The sequence below is a fragment of the Spermophilus citellus genome, assembly GCF_964194105.1.
Source record: "Spermophilus citellus genome assembly, chromosome: 13".
NCBI classification, from domain to species: Eukaryota; Metazoa; Chordata; class Mammalia; order Rodentia; family Sciuridae; genus Spermophilus; species Spermophilus citellus.
The window spans coordinates 23,351,577-23,372,996 of NC_138193.1; the positions used below are offsets into that span (position 1 = coordinate 23,351,577).

Genomic DNA, 21,420 nt, shown 5'->3' on the forward strand with positions numbered 1-21,420 from the left:
GCTGCCGTACATGGGGCTCTTGCTGGTTGGCTTGTACCTGGAGCTCCAAGCACACCACCTCCTGGCCCCAACTGAAGATGGCATATCAAGCCAGGCAGAGCCTGAGAGCCAGGCGGACTGGGGTGAGTACCTAAGGGTATATGAGGAAAGGTCCGACTGTTGTCCCACTGCAGGGAGTCTGTATGCCTGGTGTTGGGCTGGAAATTAGGATAAGCCTTTGTCCATTCAGGAAGTGACCCCAGTCTGCAAAGAGGTCCTGTGTGGGCTAAGGGCCTGAGTTCTTCCTGGCAGCAGGGGTATTGTGTGTCTATGCGAAGGTCAGGGCAAGGCAGTCATGTTGGCATCTTTTCTCCTCTAGCTACAAGCTCAGTTCCTGTCACGGCTCCTAAGCCAACCCCAGAGCCAGAGCCTTCTCCCTGGGAAGGGGCAGAGCTGGAATCCAGGACATCAGGGGTCTCCACTAGGTACTCCCCACGGCCCCAATATAACAAGCGGATGAGAGGCAGGTGCCTCATTCACGTCTACCTGGAAAACGAAAGGACAACACAGTACAAGAACATCCTGGTGAGTCTTCGAGCAGGGGAGTCTCCTGGGAGCCCACACTGGGGAAGACCGAGTCCACAGCAAACACCTTGGACTAGGCCTGTCTTCTTGAACTGGAGCTTCTAGAAGGTCAGGAAGGAGAGCATAAAATGAGGAAGAGAGAGGCGGGAGAGCAGCAGCATGCCAGGTTTGGGTGGGAGTGGGTCTGCATGTTTTGGGGTGTGCAGGTCAGAAGTGCAGGAGTGAGTGCTGGGTTCAGAGAAGGTCAGAGAAATATCGAGGGTACAGGCCATCCTCTGCTGATTTGGATATTGAGGAAGAGTATATTGAACCATGGAGGTTGAAGCAGAGGAGTTGGCAGTCATTTTCTTGTGTGTGGGAGGGGACATGTTGCTGGTTGAAGGGAAGGGAGCCATTGTAGAATGATTAGGGTGGGTAGGTGTGGGTCACAGACAACTGGGGCCTTGGAGGGGCCCATTAGTGTCCTAGTTTGCATGTATGTGAATAGAGATTTAGCGGCTCTCTCTGCAGAATTTTCCTGGGTGTGGAGTATCCATCATGAGACTCTGGTGTCCACCTCCAGGGGAGCCATGTTGAACCACTGCACCTACTGGGTCTAAACCTCCTGACAACCCAGCAAGCACTGACACTCTCGAGCCCAGCAACTTCCATGCCTATCATTAAAGAGTCCTAGTGTGTGTTGTGCCCTGGCTGTCAGGACCAAAGCACCTAGGGTTTGTGCCTGGTCCACACAAAAATGCAGCTGCATCCCAGACCAGAGCAGGGATATGGAAGTCCACTGGACCATTCCTCCCATCTTGATGGGACTAGAGTGTGTCTGTACAAAGCCTTTTGGTCCTTATTCCCTTGTCCCTGTAGGGCATAGCAGGTTAAAGCAAACTCTTGTACCAAGATTGGACTAGAGGCTCATATGAAGACCCCACATGATCACATGAAGGCCTCAGGTAGCAGGGTAACAAGATGGTGCCCTTGTGTTGAGAGCTCTCTTGTCTCTGGTTGTCCTTGAGCACTGTCCTCTGGGTAGCTACTCTCAAATTCCCTCTCTGATGAGCTTTCTCCAACCCTGCTCAGGTGACCTGCCAGGACAGCACTCCAGTCATCATCCGCAGGGCCTTAGATGCACACTTGCTCCAGCAGGAGGATCCAGAAAACTACGAACTTCTGCAAATTGTCTCAAACCATCAGAGTAAGTGGAACCATCAAAGGGTAGGGAGCAGTGAGTCACAGTGGGCTCACGATAACTGGGAGCCAAAACACAGTGTGCATTGACCCAATGCCCAGGAAGAGTATGGTGGGACTTATGCACAAAACAAAGTGTAATGATGGGGCATAAATCTGCAGGTTCTTCATGTTCCCCAGGGGCTGTGGACCTGCCTATCATATTTTCTTTCCTTGGCCTGAGGAGGCATTGCAAAGCTATTATCCACAAGGGGCCAAGAAGAGAGGCTTCTTTGTCTTGTGTCAAAGAAGACAGACAACCACAGGGTGCCTACTTTGGCAGCCTTTCCTGACCTAGACGAGTACATGAAAAAAGCAGTTTAATGAAGAATCATTTCTGGCTTCCAATCTTTCTATTCATTGCAAACTGAGTCCACTTAGGACCAGAGGCCATTTCTAGAGAGAAGTATGTGGTAGAATAGAACCCTTCACACCTTGTAAACTCTTCTTGGAGAGAGAGAGAGAGAGAGAGAGAGAGAGAGAGAGAGAGAGAGAGAGAGAGAGAGAAAGAAGAAGAAGGAGGGGGAGGAGGAGGAGGAGGAGGAAGAGGAGGAGGACGAGGACGAGGACGAGGACGAGGACGAGGAGGAGGATTAGGAGGAGGAGGACGAGGAGGAGGAGAAGGAGGAGTAGAAAAAGGAAAATAAGTTGAAGGAGGAGACCATGAATAAGAAGGTCAAGATGACTATAAGAAAAAGCATGAGGAGAAGATGAAGAAGAACAAGAACAGGCTGGGGATGTGGCTCAAGCGGTAGCGCGCTCGCCTGGCATGTGTGCAGCCCGGGTCCCATCCCCAGCACCACATAGAAAAGAAAGATGTTGTGTCCGCCGATAACTAAAAAATAAATATTAAAAAAAAAGAAGAACAAGAACAAGGAGAAACAGAAGGCGAACAAGAAGTATAACAATAAATTGATTAAAAATGTGAGTGAGAATTATACTCATGAGGAGGAAATGCAGAAGTAGGGAACTCAAGAGAAATATATTGCTCTGGATGGCACAGCCCTGCTGTGGACATCCTCCACCCACGCTCAACACACCTCCAAACCATACCCCTCAAATTAGTGTAGCCCTGTATGAGTGGATGAATCCACTGGCAAGGTGGAGGCACCCACCATCAAGTGCTTTTCCCCAAACCCACCTGTGATCATTGCTGCAGTGGGGAGAAAACCTTCAACACATGAGTCTTTGGGGACCAATCCAGATACAAAGTCTAGCTGTTTCTCTTTGGTGGGCCCAACATGAACTAAGAGGTTCTGGGGTACAAGGGGCTATTTCCTTGAAAGGTGTTCCTGTAGTGGACCTCCTGTGCATAGAGGGTCCTCAGGGAGGAATCAGTGGGGAGTCTTTGGTGGAACAGTAGCTGGATTCGGGGGCTCTCAGGTCTGTGTGTGAGACCTGAGCTGGCAGAGGCCCTCAGTTGTGGGGGATGTTGGGTAGTGTATTCCTTGAGTGTCACCTACCACGCCTCTGCCCCTGCCTCTCCAGAGCTGAGGATCCCTGCTGATGGGAAAGTATATTACGACCTGGACGGAGGAGTGGATTATAACTTTCTTCTTTGGGAAACAGCTGCCAGCAAGTCGTTGAAGGTCAAGCCAAAGGAGGTAAACAGCCACCTTCTTCACTCTTTACTCCTGGTGCCACTCCACATCATCCAAGGGGACAAGAACCTCAGGTTCTTGATGGATGTTGTAGAATGCCCACAGAGCCAACTGCCAGGCTGGGTGGGGTACAGGTGCGGGGCTTTGCTGATGTTGTCATCCCCCACAGTTCTTGGAGCCTTCTGTGGCAGTGGCATCCAGGATCCCAGCAGCTGTGAGCAGCAGCTCTGCAGTGGCTGCAGGACCATTGCCCCAGGCCACCCAAAGCAATGAGTGGTGCATGAGAGAAGTCACCAGTAGCAGCTCCTCACTGCTTCACTCCAGCAAGCAGGTGGAAGACAGCCGCTTTGTTCACGTCCTCCTAGAGGGACAGAGCCTGAGGGAGACAAAGTGCATCCTGGTAAGCCCAACAGCATGCTGCCTCCTGGGTGTCCACACAGTGGAAGGCAGGAGACACAGCCAACCCCGGGGCTGTGGTGGGAAATAAAGAAGAGAGAGGTCCGTCTTAAGGGCTTGACCTGAGGAGGGAGAGCATCAGCATGCCCAGCGCCAGCGGTGAGTGGGCCTGTGTATTGTGGGTTTTGCAGGCCAGAAGTACAGACGGAAGTACTGTGGACAGATGAAGTCAAAGATATGTCCAGGGTGCAGGCTGCAGTGCCTAGAACTTGGTATTCTCAATGAGTGAGGTTGGAGCAGAGGAGGTGGCAGTGACTTGTCCCATGTGTAGGAGGGGATGTGTTCCTGGTGGCAGGGAAGAGAACCTCTTTAGCATGACTTGGTGTAGGAATTTGGGGTCGGGATCACCTGGGGGGTCATGCAAAAGCTTCGGAATGTCAGCCAGTGCATGTATGTGAATACGGAGCTAAAGGGGAGTATTTCTATGGATGTGCAGTAGACACGCTAATGCTGCAGGTGTCCAGCTGCAGAGGAGACATGCTCAGTGACTGCCAGTGCTGAGTCAAGTACATCATTACAACCAGACCGGCACCGAGCTTCCAGAGGCCAGGGCCTCTCAAGGCTATCATGAAGCACTCAAGTGCACACTCTTGTATCTGAGTCTGTTTGGTGTAGTGGCAATCAGGACCAAAATTTTCAGTGCATCTGCCTCTTCCACCCACAAAGGCAGCCTGCATCCCAGAGCACACATGGTGCATAGATCCCTGGCCCATTGCTGTCATCTCAGTGAGATGAGAGTGTGTCTGTGCATAGGCAGTTTAGTCCTTTGAGCTGAGTGGAATGTGGCTCCCCAGGGGGAGGGGGGATGGCAGGTACAGGCAGATATTTGTACCAGGATTGTTCTAGTAGCACATTGCAAGAACCCAGGGGGTATATGGAGGCCACACTCAGGTAGCAGGATAACAAGCTTGTGCCCTTGTATATGTAGCTGAGGTTTCTCCTGAATGTTTGACCACAGTTTTCTGGTTAGCTCCTCTAAAAGCCATTCTCTGATGACATTTGTCCCACCCTGATCCAGGTGACCTGTATGGATACGGTGATGAGCCTCATCCGCAGAGCCTTGGACCAAAATTTGTTGCAGCATGAGGATGTGGACAACTTTGAGCTGCTGAGATTGATGTCTGAGAATGAGAGTAAGTAGGACAATCAGACAGTGGGGAGACATGCTCAACAGTGGGCTCAGGATAACTCACAGCCAAGAGAAAGTGGGCCATGGCCCCAAAACACCAAAGTGTGGTGGGCCTGGAGGAGACTGTCACGGGTTGTGGGTGTTTTGTGGTATAATCCTTGAGTGCCACCTACCAATTCTCTCCACTTTGCTCTGCAGAAATCAAGGTATCTGACCACTCACTGGTGTGTCTGTCCATGAATCCGGGAATAAACTATTTCATCGTGAGGAAACGTCCCCAGGTCAAGGGAAAGGAGGTAAACACCTACCTTATTCAAGCTGTACTTGTGCTGCCATTCCACTCCCACCTGGGGAAATAGGAAGCCTCATCACCTGGACACATGTGCTAGAAGCCCATAGAGCCAACTGACAGGCTGGGGTGGCTTTCTGTTTCTGGGTTTGCTGATGTTCCATCCCCCACAGTTCTCAGAATCAACCTGCAAGTCCTCCAGGCCGCTTTCCCACAAGCAGGTGGGAGACACCTGCTTAATTCGTGTCCACTTAGAAACACAAAGTCCAAAGATGGCCAAGAATGTCCTGGTAAGCCTGGGAGCAGGGGTGTCCCCTGGTGCTTAAACCTGGGTGGGGAGCAGACACTGGTCCAATACCATGGACTACTTATGCCCTCTTGAATTTGGAGCTTCTGGATGATCAGGAGGATAGATGGGAATCAAGAAGGGAGAGGTCAGTGTGAAGGGCTGGAGCTGAGATGAGGGAGAGCAGCAGCTTGTCCACCGCCATGTCTGAGGGAGTCTGTGTGTCAGGTGGCAGCATGCAGTCCAGAAGGGCAGGGGCAGGTATGGGTGAAAGATGAGAATAGGACAGGACCTAGGTTGCAGGTTCCCTTGTATGGGATGCTGACGTCTATGGAGGAGGACAGCAGTGTGAGGTTCTGCATGTTCCTTGAACAAGGAGCTGAGAGGGTCTCTCTGCAGAGTCGATATGGATGTGGAGCAAGCACACTAAATGTCCAGGTAACCCAATGACCACCCTTGCTGGATGAGGTGCCCTCCTACACCCCAGCCAGCACTAAGCCTCTGGAGGCCAGGAGCTCTCGTGGCTATATTTCAGCACTCCTGCGTGTGGTCATGTTCCTGGGTCTGTTTTTGGCCCTGGCAATCCAGACCAAAGCCTCTAGGTTTTGTGCCTAGGCCATTCCCAATGCCGCCTGCATCCTCGGGCTGACCTGGGATCTTGGAGGCTATTGTCCCATTCCTATCAAATTGTGGGATGAGATTGCATCTGTATGCAGGTAGTGGGGTCCTTTCACTTCGAGAGGAGTGCAGCTCCACAAAGAGCAATGGCAGGCCCAGGAAGTCCTATGTACAAGGATTGGGCTAGTAGCCTGTGGGAAGAGCCCACGCGATGAGTAGGAGGCCAGCCTCAGGTAGTAGGGTCATGGATGTTGCCCTATATTTAGAGTGGAGGTGCCTCAGGAATGCCCCTGCCCACTGTCCTTGATAGACACTTCAAGGCCCATTTCCTGAAGGCCTGTCTCCCATGCTGCTCCAGGTGACCTGCCAGGATAGGGCTCCTGACGTCATCCGCAGCGCCCTCGAGCTACACTTGCTTACTCAGGAGAAGCCGGAGGAATATGAGCTGGGCCAAATCATCTCTCACCGTCAGAGTAAGTGAGACAATCAGATGGCAGAGAGCAAAGGTCAGGAGGTGGACTCAGGTCAACTCTTAGAACCAAAGAGTAGTCTCTGACCCTCAAGAACACTCCAACAGGGTGTGTTGGGTTCGTGCACAAAGACAACTGCACTTCTGCTGGTGGAAGGTCTCGAGGTCCAATGGTACACCCCAGTGGATATTGCAGCTCCCCACCAGGTGCCTCCCCTGGACATGAACAGGCAGCCAAAGCTGACATCATTGAGGAGTGAGGCAGAAAGCCTCTTTCCAGGAGCAGTATGCTTTCATGGTCTGGGATAGGAGTGGTTTCAGAGGAACATGGGAATGCATGGGCTAAAGATGGAACTGGCATTTTGTGAACTGAAGCAGTACAATTGAAAGCCTTCTGTGTGACCAGAAAACCACTGCCTGGGCAGAGCATTGCCAGGATTCTAGCAAGCAGTAACAGGATGAAATTGGGAAGAAAACACAGCCTGGGAGACAGCCTGAATCATTTGTTTTTCATAAATTCCATGGTCTTCCGCACCTGAGTCCACTTGCCAAGGAGTGATCACAATAGCCAGGTTATGATCCCTAACTAAAGTCAGATGAGGGATTCCTGAGCATGTCGGCCACAGAGCTCATCTGATAATAATGCCAGTGCTTTTTCGTTGGTTGGTTGGTTGGTTTTTGTGAGCCAAACAGCACAGCAGCCATTATCCCCGCCTATGTATGCTGAAGACCACCATCCCTATGAGTTCTAGGATCACTTGTCTCCTATCTTAACCTACTGTTAGGTTAGTAGAGTCTATGGAAGAGGAAGTCTGTGTGGGGCCTTGGTAGCCTAAGAAATTCATAGCAGAGATCCCCACATCCAACCCAGAAGGGATGGAGAACAGGCTCTAGGTTAGAGGAGGGCAACAGGAAACAGGTGTTCAGAGGAAGGAGAAGCAGGCTGTTGTATTCCCCCACTCGGGGTCATGGCACCACTGGGCCATACACCATGTTAGAGGGAAGCATTCCCTTTGTTGGTCTTTGGAACCATTGTTCTCAGTAGGACAGCATTTGAAATGTGGCCTCCATTCTCAGAAGCCTGGTTCACATGGAGGCAGGCTCCACCAATGCAGAAGCATGGCTCTATTGTGGTATCCATGCTGGTCAGCCTGTCCTCACTGTGGCCATACTTGAGGAAAATAACTCAGAGGAGGAATCCTAGTCCTTTTCTCCAGGTTTCATAGCTTTCTCTTTGGTTTTGCACTGAGGCTGTCCATAAAGCTCTAGTGTGTGGCAGTGGAGAGCTCCTCAGCCCTTGCCACAAAGGCATAGACTGGGAGAGAGAGAACCAGGCTGGCAGAGAGGGAGAGAGAGAAAGACGGAGAGGAGAAGGAGGACCTCTACTTGGAGAATGAGGATTCAGTGGAGCCAACAGGAACAAGGTACTGTTGCCCAGGGCGCAACCCTGTTTAGGTCTTCCTCCAACCATGCTCCACTTTTCTTCCAGTCCCTCCCACCTCCCAGTAGTGTATTCATCTTGAATGAGAATTTCATGTTGACATTAGAGCACTCACCATCCAATGCTTCTCTCCAAACCCACCTATGAAGATGACTCATGTGGGGACTGAATCTTCAGCACAGGAGCCTTTTGTGGTAGATTTCAGATGTAAATCTAGTGGTGTGCTTTGGCAGATGCAAGAGGACCTGAGATGTTCTGGAGTCCAAAGCCTTTGGTAGGAACAGACATTAGGTCTGTTGAAGTGCTCTGCCTAATTTTTCCTCAGGGAGGACTGTGGAGGCTGTCTTTGTTGGTATTGGTGCTGAATTGGGGAACTCTCAGGTGTGTGGCTCTGGCCTTTTCTGGCACAGGCTCTCAGATGTTGGGGTGTCCTAGGGAGCACCTCCTGAGTGCCACCTTCTTTTTGTACACCCCTCTCTCCCCAGAGCTGAGGATTCCAGCACAGGCCAATGTATTTTATGCCAAGAATCCTCACAAAAAATCCAACTTTGTGCTGAGGAAAAGGAGCCTCTCCCAAAAGAATGATGAATGGATCCAGCCTCAACCTCCCTCTGGTCCTGCAAAGAAGGCTCCAGCCCTCCTGAGGATGCTTGCAAAACCATTCTGCTGCTGTGTGCCTGGGCGGGGCTGAGGCAGCCCAGGAATATTTACATTGATTACTATTTGCTTCAAAGTTTGAATCTATACTTTGCCATTGTCCTTGACCTTGTTTAGTAACACAGTTGTTACACTATCCTGTATTTGTTGTTTCCATTAATATATTATTATTTTAAAATATATATTTTTTTATAATATTTTATTGTTGGTTGTTCAAAACATTACATAGTTCTTAATATACCATATTTCACAGATTGATTCAAGTGGGTTATGAACTCCCATTTTTACCCCGTATACAGATTGCTGTGTCATATCAGTTACATTTCCATTGATTTATAAATTGCCTTTCTAGTGACTGATGTATTCTGCTGTCTATCCCATTCTCCACTATCCCCCCTCCCCTCCCCTCCCCTCACCTCCCCTTCTCTCTCTCCACCCCCTCTACTATAAATCGTTTCTTATAAGGGGAGTAACCAAGGACAGGGTAGAGACGAAGAGCTGGAGAAGAAGATTAACATTAAACAGGGATGATAGGCGGGAGGGAAAGGGAGAGTTAAGGGAAATTGCATGGAATTGGAAGGTGAGCCTCAGGGTTATACACAATATATATGTTTTTGTTACCTGATCCACTCTGATGATTTGAGTATACTAAATGTAGCAGTGATTCCTAAAGGACACATCCAAACCAACAGGAAGGAATGTTTCCTTGTATCAGCAAGAACTTTGGTTTTTAGGAGTTTGGCAGATGGCATTATCTGAGTTAGTTTTCCAATGGGGACAATGAAGTATCAGCTATCATGGTACAAACACAAACAAAGACACACAAACGCACACACACACACACACACACACACACACACATGCACTAGAGCACACACACTCACTGAGAGATAGATACACAGATGGAGTTGGTCTCTTCTGAAATACTTTGGAGACGGTTCTGATTTCTCCCATTTTTGAGTATTTTCAATTGCATCAGGTGCCCTGCAAATGAATCCCATGTCTGAAGAAGACATGCATGTGTACTTCACATGCCACTTTCCACATAACCAGAAGGTCATGACATGCAATATTTTTCATGCAGCTGTGTTTTGACTGTGAACCATCCCATGAGGTAAGTTGTGGAGTTTTCCACTGGTAGCATCACAAAGGGGATCCACTCTTTGCATTTGGGGATATTTTTTTCATTCAGATTGGAATGATCTATTTATCTATCTATATCTATCTATCTATCTATCTATCTATATATATATATAGATAGATAGATAGATAGATAGATATATAGATATATACATATATGATTTTTGATCAAAATTGTGCATTTGAGGATAATGAATGCCATGCATCTAGGAATCTGTAGACTCTAGACAATGAATGAATGTGTACTGTTGCCTGGACTATTCTGCAAAGTCCTGTAGCATTTGAGCATGTGTGATGGCTTCATAGGGCTTGCAAAATGTCCAGGTCAGATGGTCCTGCATGAAGCTGAGCTCCTAGTGGTCTCCTCCACAGCATAAGGGCCAAGAAGAAACCCACTTCCACACACAAGATGGGAAGCTACCTTATGAAGGTGATTGTAGGTGTGAGACCCTTTTGCTAGGACCCTTTTTCTATTGGGCCAGAACTGTGCTCTGAATGTGCTTGCTGAGAAGAGCTTGGAATTTCCTGACTGAAGCAGTTTGTGCAAGCTGCTTCCACTTGCAGGTACAAAGTTTGTTGTCCTTGAGCACTTTGGTTTGTCCCTGGTTGAACTAGAGTGTGTCAGAAGCACTTGTAATGATTGACATTCATGGTTTCACATTGAAGCCTCTGTGCCATCTGTCAACCACTGATGGCTGCAGGTGAGGCCCCTGCATTTCAATGAGTTTTATGAAAAAATAGGAGTTTTGGATTTCAATGAACCTTTGGAGAACTGATCTTCTCAGCATTCCCCTTGCCTCCCCAAGTTGGGTGATGTCAATTATACAGGCTTCCTTGGGAGAGCACATTTTATATTGGGCTGGAATTGGACTCTGGATGTGATTGCTGAAAATAGCTGGTTAGTGGGAGAATGGAAGCCATTTGCTGCAAGCAGTTTCAATTTGCTTTGTTGATTAACTTTCTTGTAAGTGAGCACATGCTATTTTTTTTTTCTGTGTGACCTAGAAGAAATCAAAACTGCTTCTTACAGGTGACAGGCATGCTTTCACATTGAAGCGTCTGTGCCATTGATCAAAAAAACAGTTCACTCATGTGGGCACCTGCACTTCAAGTGTATGTTGTAAACAAGTGTGACAAATGGATGTCAATGAGACTTTGGAGAACTGATCTTCTCAGCTGGTCCTCTTTTCCCCTGCAAGTTGGTGATGCTAGATTCAAGAGATCTCTTTCTGGCACCCTTTGTGTTTCATGCCTGAACTGTGCTCTGAAAGGGCTTGAGGAGAACAGCTTAGAAGTGCAGAAGTGAAGCTGTTTGTGGAAGCAGCTTCAAGTGGCACAAGCTAACTTGTTCTCAGTGAGCACATGGGGACTTTTCCCTGGTTGAAGCAGTGTGAATGAGAACGGCTTCTCAGAGCTGGTAGGCATGTTTGCATTTGGCAAACTTTGCCATCTGTCACACAGAGTTCCTTGCATGAAACCTGCATTTCCAGTGTTTCCAGAAATGTCTGATGAGTGGGTTTCCATGGAATTTGTGGAATTGTTCTTTTCAGCAGTCCTCATTGCCTTCTCAAAATTGGTGATCCTGGGTGCAAGGACTCTCTTGTCAGCTCACATTGTATTTTGGGCCTGACCTTGGCTCTGAATGTTCTTGCTGAGAGTAGTTTGGGAGTGCAAAAGTAAAGCGGTCTCTCAGCAGCTTCAACATCCAGGAGCTCATTTTATTCTCAGTGAGCACATTGAGGTTTGTCACTACTTAAACCAGCATGAAGAACCACAGCTTCTCAGAGGTGGCAGTTTCCCTCTGAAGCATCTGTACAATTGGTCAATGCGAGTTCAATGCAGGCAGGCACTTGGATTTCAAGTGAATTCTGTGACAAACAATTGAGCAATGGATTTCAATCCACCTTGGGGAATTGCTCTTCCCAGTGGGCCCACAGTTCTCCTCCAGTTGCTGAACCTAAGTCCAAGGGCTCTCTTGCTAGCACTCTTTGCATATGGGCTGAAACTGTGCTCTGAGTGTGCTTCCCGAAAATATTTTGGAAGTGCAGCACAGAAGAACTTTGGCAAGCAGCTACCACATTAGGAAATGCCATTTTTCTCATCGTGCCCATTGAGCTTTGTGCCTGGCTGAAGTAGCCTTAGGTCCAATGGCTTCTGAGAGCTAGCAGGCACAGTTTCTATTGGAAACAGCTGTGTTCTTGGTCAATGGTAAGTTCGGTGCTGTCAGGCACTTGCAGTTTCAACGAGTTTTTAGAAGAAGGAGACCAAGGGAATACAATGAAACCTTGTGCAATTCATTTCCTAATTAATGTTGGTGATGCGAGACCAGAGTGGACTTTTGCAATGATACTTTGTCATGATTTTGCAGGAAATATGTTCTGAATGTGCATCCTGAGATCCATTTGTAGGGGCCAAACAGAAAAAGTTTGTGCACAAAGTAGCTTTGTTCTCAGTGAACACGTGGCGGTTTTTCCCTGGTTGAACATACAGGAAGCAGAACCTCTTGTCAGAGCTGATGGCACCGTTTCACTTCAAACCATCTATGCACTCAGTAAAGCACAGATCATTGCAGACAGGCTCATGCAATTTCAAGATAGTTTTCATAATCTGCTTGAGGAATGGATTCCAAAGAATCTTTGAGGAATTGATCCACCCAGCAGTCCCATCCCTTCCTATCTGAGCAAGTGCTCTGAGGTACAAGGGCTCTCCAGCTAGCACACTTCGGATATTGAGCCTGCACTGCTCTCTGAATGTGCTCGGTGAGAAGAGTGTGAAGTGCAGAAGAGAAGCAGGGTGTGCAACAGCTTCAATTGCAGGATGTAAAAGTGTTTCTAGAGAGCATATTGGGATTTGGGCTTGGTTGAACTAGTAGGAATTGGAACCCCTTCTCAGAGCCAGCAGTCATGGGCTTTACTTAGAAGTTTCTGTGTCTTGTATAAAGCAGAGTTTGTTTCTCATGGGCACCTTCATTTCCAGTGAGTTTTCAGAAAAAAAAAAATTGAGAAAAATATTTCAATGAAACTCTGGGCCATTAATCTTGTCAACCGTCCAATGTTCCACGTGAATATTGGTGATGTCCCAAGGGATCTCTGGGTAGCACAATTTGCACTTTGGGTGTAAACGTCGTCTGAACGTGCTGGCTGAGAAAAGCTTGTAAGTGCAGAACAGAAGCATTTTGTGCAGGCAGCTTCCAATTGAAGGAACGGTCTTGTTCTCTGTAAGCACATTGAGGTTTGTTTCTGGTTGAAGCTGCATGAAGTGGAACCGCTTCTCAGAGCCGGCACTCTCAGTTTCTCTCTGAAACATCTGTTCCATTGGAAATTCAGATTCCCTGCATGAAGGCTCCTGCATTTCCAGTTTGTTTTCTGAGTAAGGGGGAACCATTGATTTCAGTGAAACATTGGCAAATGGATTTTCTTCAAAGAGCAGCTTTCCTCTTTAAAGTTGGTGATTGGAGCTACAAGGGTTCTCTTATAGGTACACTTTTCCTATTGGGCCTGAAGTGGGTTCTGAATGTGCTTGCTCAGGAGAGCTGAGAAGTTCAGAAGTGAAGTGGGTTCATCCAGCAGCTTCCACTTGCGGCAGTAAGCGTGTTCCCAGTGAGCAATTTGTGGCTGTCCCTGTTTGAACTAGAGTGCCACAGAATGACTTGTAATAACGGGCAGACACAGTTTCACTTTGAAGCCTTTGTGCCATCAGTGAACCTGTTTGTTGCATGTGGGTCCCTGCGTGTCCTTTATCACTCAACTCATCCAAGTCCAGCACGGTAGTGGTTCTCGGAATAAAAAAAAAAAAAAAAAAAAAAAAAGAATTGCAAAGTGTCTATTGAACACAAAGCTCCCGCATAGGCAAGGAAGGCTGTGCTTGAGAACTCCTCAGGCCCGCATGGGTGTCTTCAGCTGTGAGTCTGTAGCAGTTCCTCCTGGGGCCTCTTTTCCAGTGATGCTGCTGCCCTGCCCTCGCCAGCTTCCCTCCCTTTCCCATCTTTCCTCTCTCTGGTCCACTCCTCAGATCCCATCCTCCCTTCAATAGGACCTCATCCAGGCCTCTCCATTCTCCACATTGATGTCTCTCAGCAGGGAGGACTCCTCCATGCTTGGATGGCAGGGCTGTGATCACCTGGGAAGGTGGAAATAGGAGGCTTCCAGGGGGCTGGTGGTGTGCCTAGCCAGGGTGATGCTGGCTGCAGTGCTTTTAATCTATGGATCTCAAGGAGCCTTATGCTGCAGATTTGTGTACTTCTGCATCTGTATGCACACAGTTCTTCATGTGGGGAAAAAGCAATGTCTCCAAAGTTTGCTTTATATTATACTCAACTGGTAATATACAAACCCCAGTGTCCCATCTTAGCCCAGAGCCATTCCATCAGCCCAGGGCCAGTGGGTGGTCCAGCGGTCAGTACTATGCACAGCTCCCAGGTGGCTCCAGTGTGCAGCTGAATTTGACAGCCAGTGTACCGTAGGATTTTCCCTTGAGGTTAGAATTCATTGACTTCCTCTTATGTCATTTGACTGGTCAGGAAGTCTCATTAACTATCTGTGAAATCTTCAAGTTAGCAATCTCTGGTCATTTCTACCCCTGATGGCACCTGGTTCAACAGCTTGTTGTTGGGTGGGGTCGGTCATGGGCAGTCCTGGGTCACAGAGAGGGACAGGAAGACCATAATGTGGAATGGTGGTGTAGAGAGTAAGGGGTGGGGCCAGAGCCCACACTGTGGTTAGGCTAGGGAAGGGATCTGAAGAAACTACCTTGAAAGTGAGCTCTGGCTGCGTTAACCAGCAATCAGGGCCTGGAAATGGAAGCTATGATAGGGCTTCTGACTAGAAAGGACACATCCATCTTGGCTGAGTCAGAGGTCCATTGAGGCAGAGGAAAAGAGAGAGGATGCAGGAGAGGGGGATGGTCTAGATCACAGAGCAGCTCCGTCATCATATCTTAGAGAATGGATTCTTTTCTTCCAGTTGTTGGTAAATGCTGATTTATTCACGTGTTACATTCACATCCACCTCGTCCTTTGCAAAGGCCACTCAACCACCACAGGCAGTCATATCTTGGTGGATGTGTGCATTCTAAAAGGAGGTGTGGTTGGCGCCAACAGAGTGTGTGAGCACTCAGGCATTGGCAAGCTTGCTTTGGAGAGTGAATCTTCTAAATGCTATTGGGCTGGCTTTTGAGAGCTCCTGTGGTTTGGCTAGATGTAGAATTCTTCCACACAATTAAGCCTGATGTACATTTTAGAGAGCATTTTCACTGAGGAGAAGGTTGGGGGTGTGGAGCCATGAGCATTAACATCTATCAAGTTTCTCACCTGGAGTTGGCTACCTACAACTGGTGACAGTGTTTTGCTACTGCTGAGCAATACTGAACAAGTCTCTGGGCCAGTAATCCATTGCTGAACTACATCACCAACAAAAAGACATTAGGTGAAGGTGAGGACCAGAAGAGCCCAGGAACCACCTGACAGCAGCCCTGAAGTCCTGAGCTCTGGCACATCATATGCCAACTCAACTGTGTATCAACCTCTTCCTGGGCTCATTAGAACTGTGTACCAACAGGTGTCCTCAACTTTCAGAAGCAAATGCAGAATGATAGAATCTTTACTGAGGACACTTTTCAAAGTTTTATTTGCAGCACATCTTCTAAGTCTTATTTGCAGCATGTCTTCACTGAAATGAGTAGGCATTCGGCATTCTGTTGTACTTAAAATTCATTCTACCCCTACTTGGTAGGTTGTGTGAAAGAGACTTGGCCTGAATGCATTTTACATGCCAAAATATGCCTTGTCTTTCTCCTAAACCTATCAGGGCAGTCAGAGCAGCCAAGGAGAACTAAAAACAGGCGTAAAATGGCCAGACTTGGATCATTGCACACCTTTCTAGAACCTTCTGTCATGCTCTGGCTTCCCTGAGGTTAAAGTGTGTGGACTCTGTGATCCAGATTTGTTAGAAAGTAGTTTCCTTGGGAGGCAATGCTAGAAAACTCCAGGTGGGAACAGGAAGTGATTAGGAACTGGAAGACAGGGTATACCAGCCAGTTGTTGTCACTAAGTGAATAAGCACAGTGCTGATAAGGAGTGCTGGGGGTCCATGTAGATCACGCTACTAATAGAAGACTTCCTACAGGGTGAGAGAGCTGGGGTGTTCTCCACCCACTCCTGCAGGCCATGGCAGGAAGCTGCTGCTGGCCTTCACTGTAGGCAAATGGGCCATGATGCTGGGGGCTGGAGGTCAGCTGGGGTGTGAAGAAATGGCATAGTGCTGGACAATGTCATCCAGCTTTGAATCCCCAGACTGGGATCTTTAGCAGGGCAAGGACCGAGACTGTGCTCAGTGCAGCGTCTACTTCTCAGCATAGTGCCAGGCACACAGCAGACCTTCATCAATACCCGTGGAATGCGCTGGCTCGCCCCAGCCCTGCTCCAGGTCTCTCAGCTGCGTTCTCTCTGTGAGTCCTGTCTGTTTTAGTGTATTCAGTTCTTGCTTCTATGTTTTTCACTTTCCCGAATTTTGTCCTCTCTCTCCACACTCCTGTGGTCACTCTGCCTTCTTCCCAGATGGCTGTCTGCTGGGGCTGTGGCAGAGAGATCTCATTACTACCAGAGATGCAGTTTTTAAACCAAATAAGACATCTGCTCTGCTGCTTAGGATTGTCTTCAGCATAACGTGAGGTAGAAGGTTTGAAATTAGGATTGTCCTCCCAATCTTAAGGCATGTCATCCCTGTGTGCAGACCAGGAAGTTCCCTGGGAAGAAAGGCAGGTGTGGGTTTGGAATCAGAGACCAGCATGAGAAGAACACTTTCACTGCTTACTAGACAATGACCTTGGGCATGTTCTGTAACCTCTTGTGGCCTCAGTGTTTCCATATCTGAAATGGGGATAATTGTATGCCTGTCTTCAGGAGGGGAATAGAAAGAATCCTATAAATAGAGGAAGAAAACACCTGGCATCTGTGAAGCACCCCGCCCCCATCATTAGTCTTTCCATGATTTTCTAAGTGTATGTTGATTGGCTGTTGGTTACAACATGCCTGTAGATCTACCTGAGGTCCTGTCTAATCCACACAGATAGAGAAGCTCACTTTTGCCCAGTTGCCACATTTGCAAGGACACCTTCTAATAGAATCGGATCTAGGAAGCTGAGGTCCCTTTGCAGAACATACAGGATCCACAGCAAATTCAAGCCCCAGAGACAGAGGGCTTCTGCTGGTGTCCTCATGTCCTCATGGGCACTGCAATGCCTTTCTCCACCGATGTTCATTGAGAGCCTGGTCCAGGCCAGGCCAGGCCAGGGCTCCCTGCTGAGGATGTGGCAGAGAATAAAGCACCTGCCTGGCTGGCTTGTAGGGGACTCAACAATCGGGGGCAAGACAGGCAAGTATTGGTGACATGTCTGAAGATCTTGGTGCGGAGCACTCTTCTAAGTACCTTACCATAAAAACTTCCTCATCCCTCAATAGATGCAGGAGGAACAGTGCTTTTGTTGTCCATTGGTGGCAACTGAGGCACTGACAAATCAGGTCACTTGGCCAAGGTCATGGAGATAGCACAGGGGGAAATGTGGCTGCAAACGTTCCCATGTGGCTCCAGCTTTGGGCTCTTTATCCCCAACGGCCTGCAACCTCTTGGTCATGCTGTGGCCCCTGTGACTTGTCTGTCACCAAATAGTGATTTACTGCAGGGCCTTTCCTGAGTCCTCTTCCACCTCAGAGTGCCTGTGTCTTGCAGAGAGTTTAATCAGATTCCCGGGCCCCGCTGGAGCTCCTGGTTTTGCCAATCTGGGGCGGGGTCTGAGAATGTGTGTTTGTAATAAGGTCTCAGGTGACTCTGAAGCTGATGAGTCTTAACACAGGTGACTGTCCCCCTCCCCTGGGGTCATTTGACAATGCCTGGAGACCTTTGAACTTATCACAAGTCAGGGGTGCTGGTGCACAACTCAGGTAGAGGCCATGGGTACTGTTGAATGTCTACACTGCTCGGGAAGATCTCTGCAGACTAAGATGGATCTGGCCTAATGGACCAAGGGCGCCAAGGTGAGGAACCCAGTGTGGAGTACAAGCACATGAGCTTGGGTGTGTGCAGGTATGGCCTTGGGGCTTGTTTCAGTGCAAAACTCCAGCACCTCTGAGTGGCAGTGTTTCTGACAAGGTCTGAGCAGGGATGCTGGTGCTGCTGACCAAGCAACCCCACTTTGAGTAGCCAAAGTGAAGTGGAGTTCTTAGGACACCATGAACTTCTCAGAAACGCAATGTGGACATCTCCCTGTGTTAGATCAGAAGAAAAGAAACTCTGAGTTGGAATAATCCCCTTTCAACTCACCTAGTTGCAAGTTTGCCCCTAAAGCAGCACTGACACAGCGGGGCCAGGTGGGGAAGAAAGCTCCACTCCTAGCCGCAGGCTGAGGCCTGCTGAAAATGAGGAGGGAGCAGAGGTGAGTGAGAACTACCTTGCTTCAGTCCCCAAGCATCCAGTCAAGTCTATTGTCACCTGGAGTGGTGGCTTCTTTTCCATGGCCTACGCTAGCATTGGGGTTTGCATCTGCCTGACTTTCAGTTCTGTGAATGGAAGGTGGGAACTGGCTGCTTGAGACATGGTGATCTCTTGGGAGAGGGTATGGGAGAAATGACAGGACGCCCAGCCCTCCAGAGCCCGCACCCCTGCCCCTGTGATAAATGGCAGCATTAACAAGGTTTGGTTGAGAGGGTTTCCACAGATTTGTGACCTCCCATGTCCTCCAGCAGATGTCACTATGGCTGGCAGAACAGAAGGCCTTTCAAGAATGAGCTGGGGGGAGCAGAGAGGGGAAAATGGCATCAAATAGAAGGCAGAAGCCAAAATTACCCTTGGCCTAGTGGGCTATGGTCCATACTATCATTTTAGGAATGGGGGACATTCTCCCATAAACCCACTATCTGGTCATGTCATTGAGGTCCAGCTTCTTTGATTTAGGCAGAAACTCTGCAATGAAACACAAAGTTCCTGGCTTCTCTCAACGGAAAAAATCTCCAGGTTTTGGTTGTTGGCCTATATGTATCATGAAACATTTTCTTGAAGGAAAACAACAGTTTGCACTGAATAAACATATATTTATTTGATGTAGCTTACCCCTAGACATCATATTGATGGGTTTTAAAAATCGATTCATTTTACAAATTCAGCAGCTTATTCTGAAATTCCTTTGCTATACATATAATTTTACCTATTTTTGACAATTATTTGATAGGCTGTTATGAATGTTTTAATTGTTAGAATTTGTGTGTGTGTGTGTGTGTGTGTGTGTGTGTGTGTATGAGGTTTGGAAACAGGGCATAAATTTGGCCTTCTTCATGGGCCATGTTAGTATACACAACTGCTAACACATGCTTAGCAGTAATTATAAGTCACATTTCCTTCCTTTAATCTTTCCCTGAAGATGTGCCTTCCATGTGTAAAGACAAGTGTTTTCAAAATTGACTCTCTGGACAGATCTTTGGGCTCAGGTGTCAGTGTTCCAAACTGTGCCAGAAAACACCAAATCTGATTTCACAGGCTGGGCTGTCCTTAGCTCTGGCCTCCCAATTTATTCCCCTTTCTGGCTGCACAACCCATGAGACTTGCCAGAAAGGAAGAGCCATGGAAGACTTTAAGGAGGACAGCCACAGGATCCTCTTTGCTCCTAGACTCTTGAGAAAATAATAAAAACAATAACATCAAGCAAACACATGGTCTAGAACCTTCTTCTGTAAATAATTAGCATTTACCATATTGATATGTGTGCCATGGTCCAAATTTTATTTGGGTGTGTGTATGTGTGTGTATATGTGTATGTGTGTGTGTGTGTGTGTGTGTGTGTGTGTGTGTGTGTGTTTGATTCTGAAGAATCAAAGCCAGAGAACAGAGACAATTCTATGAGCTGCATCTGGACAGCACTTGGCCTCCTTTCCTAGCAGGGAAGGACCTGAGGTCAATGGCAGAGCTTGTCCGTGGTGTAGCCAAGTGTCTCTGCAGCATTTTTGAGGCTAGAGCACCGGTTCTGAGAATTTTAGTATAGCACCTAATTTTTTCATCTTTGCAGGAACTTGCAAATGTGGGAGTTGAATGAGGGGTATCCATCAGAGGAGAAAAGTTATTGTTTTGGAGAAGGGGAATGTCTAAAGTCTTGTTAGAATGAGTGGAATGAGGGCACATAAGACTTCAAGGAGAGACAACAGAAGCAGGGGTGGGGGTGGATATACAAAAAACCTCAGAGATGTTCCTTCCATCTCAGGAGGTAGCAGCACATTGGAGCAATGCTGTGCATCCACTGCTCAGTTCCATCTTGGGGGCAGACCCAGCACTGCAAGCTGATGAGGGACAGGACATAGGAAAGCCATCTTTACTGCAGATGACACAACTGAGCATCTGGCTCATCCCAGAGGATGGGGGGAGGCAGATGCAAGCCAGGCCTGGAGGAACCCATGGAGTACCACCAGGTGACCAACAGCCAGTTCAAAACTCTGTTGTTACTTAGAAAACTTGGAATGGACCACCATTTGGCCCAGTGACCCCACTCCTCAGTCTATACCCAAAGGACTTAATATCAGCATACTGTAGTAATGCAGCCACACCAATGTTTATAGCAACTCAATTCACTATAGCTAAACTGTGGAAGCAACCTAGATGTTATGCTATGGATACAAAAAAATGTTTTATATAAACACAATGGGCTAAATACTCAGAATTAAAAGAAAATATAATGATGGCATCTGCAGGTAAATGGATGGAGTTGGAGACTATCATGCTAAGTGAAGTAAGTCAGTCCCATTAAACCAGAGGCTGAATGTTCTAAGAACTGGATGCTGATCCCAAATGGGGGGAATGTGAGAAATGGAGAAATTTTGATCAAATTGGAGGGAGGGATGTGGAGGATGTATGGGGCAGGATAGATGGTGGAATGAGATCGACATTATTCCCCCAGGTACATGGATGAGTAACATAGGGTGCAATGCTACATCATGTCCAATTAGGTAAATAAAAAGTTGTGTTGCAACAGTGTACAATGAATCCAAATGCATTCTGCTGACACATATACTGAATTTAAAAAATCAATTTACCAAAAACCCCTATGGTAAGAGAGCTTCCAGTCCTGGAGCCCAAAGTGTACCAGGAGCCTCTGGGATGAGAGACAGAAGCAAGACAGAAGGACACGTGCCTGTGACCTTACTCACGGGGAAGGGAATACAGTCACATATTAGAGGTAGAAAAATGGTTGTGAGCGATATTTTCCTAATGACTATTAAGGCAGATGGCAATTGGTTGTTGGTGTCCTGACCCACAGCAGTCATTTTACAAGTAATGCCCATCCAGCGCTCTGTCTGGGCCTTGCTCTGGGCCACCATTCTCCCTGCCTGGCCTATGTGACAGAGTCCCCTTGCAAGCAAGAGGAGTGGCAGGGCCTTTTCAGGGGCTCTGTCCTCCAGGGCAGCAGTCCCATCCCCCTGGCTGAGGAGCATTTCCCATGGGAAAGCCCAGTATCCAGGGCCGCATCCACAGGGTCCCACAGTTACAAGGGGCAGCCGCAGGCCTCACCCCTAGGAA

General features: G+C 48.0%; 1 protein-coding gene and 1 long non-coding RNA gene across 2 annotated transcripts in view; both read left to right on the plus strand.

Annotated features, from left to right (window-relative positions):
* The window catches only part of LOC308633024, a 426,181-nt gene that overhangs the window by 360,526 nt on the left and 44,235 nt on the right, over positions 1-21,420 (plus strand). The window lies entirely within an intron of this gene.
* On the plus strand, positions 1,496-8,803 carry LOC308632388 (uncharacterized protein; the record flags this gene model as incomplete). The annotated part of the gene is made up of 9 exons (XM_081264472.1): positions 1,496-1,516; positions 1,636-1,750; positions 3,271-3,386; positions 3,553-3,783; positions 4,858-4,972; positions 5,167-5,264; positions 5,431-5,547; positions 6,520-6,634; positions 8,557-8,803. The coding sequence occupies 9 exons, from the start codon at positions 1,496-1,498 to the stop codon at positions 8,760-8,762; spliced, it is 1,134 nt and encodes a 377-aa protein (XP_081120598.1). The 3' UTR covers positions 8,763-8,803.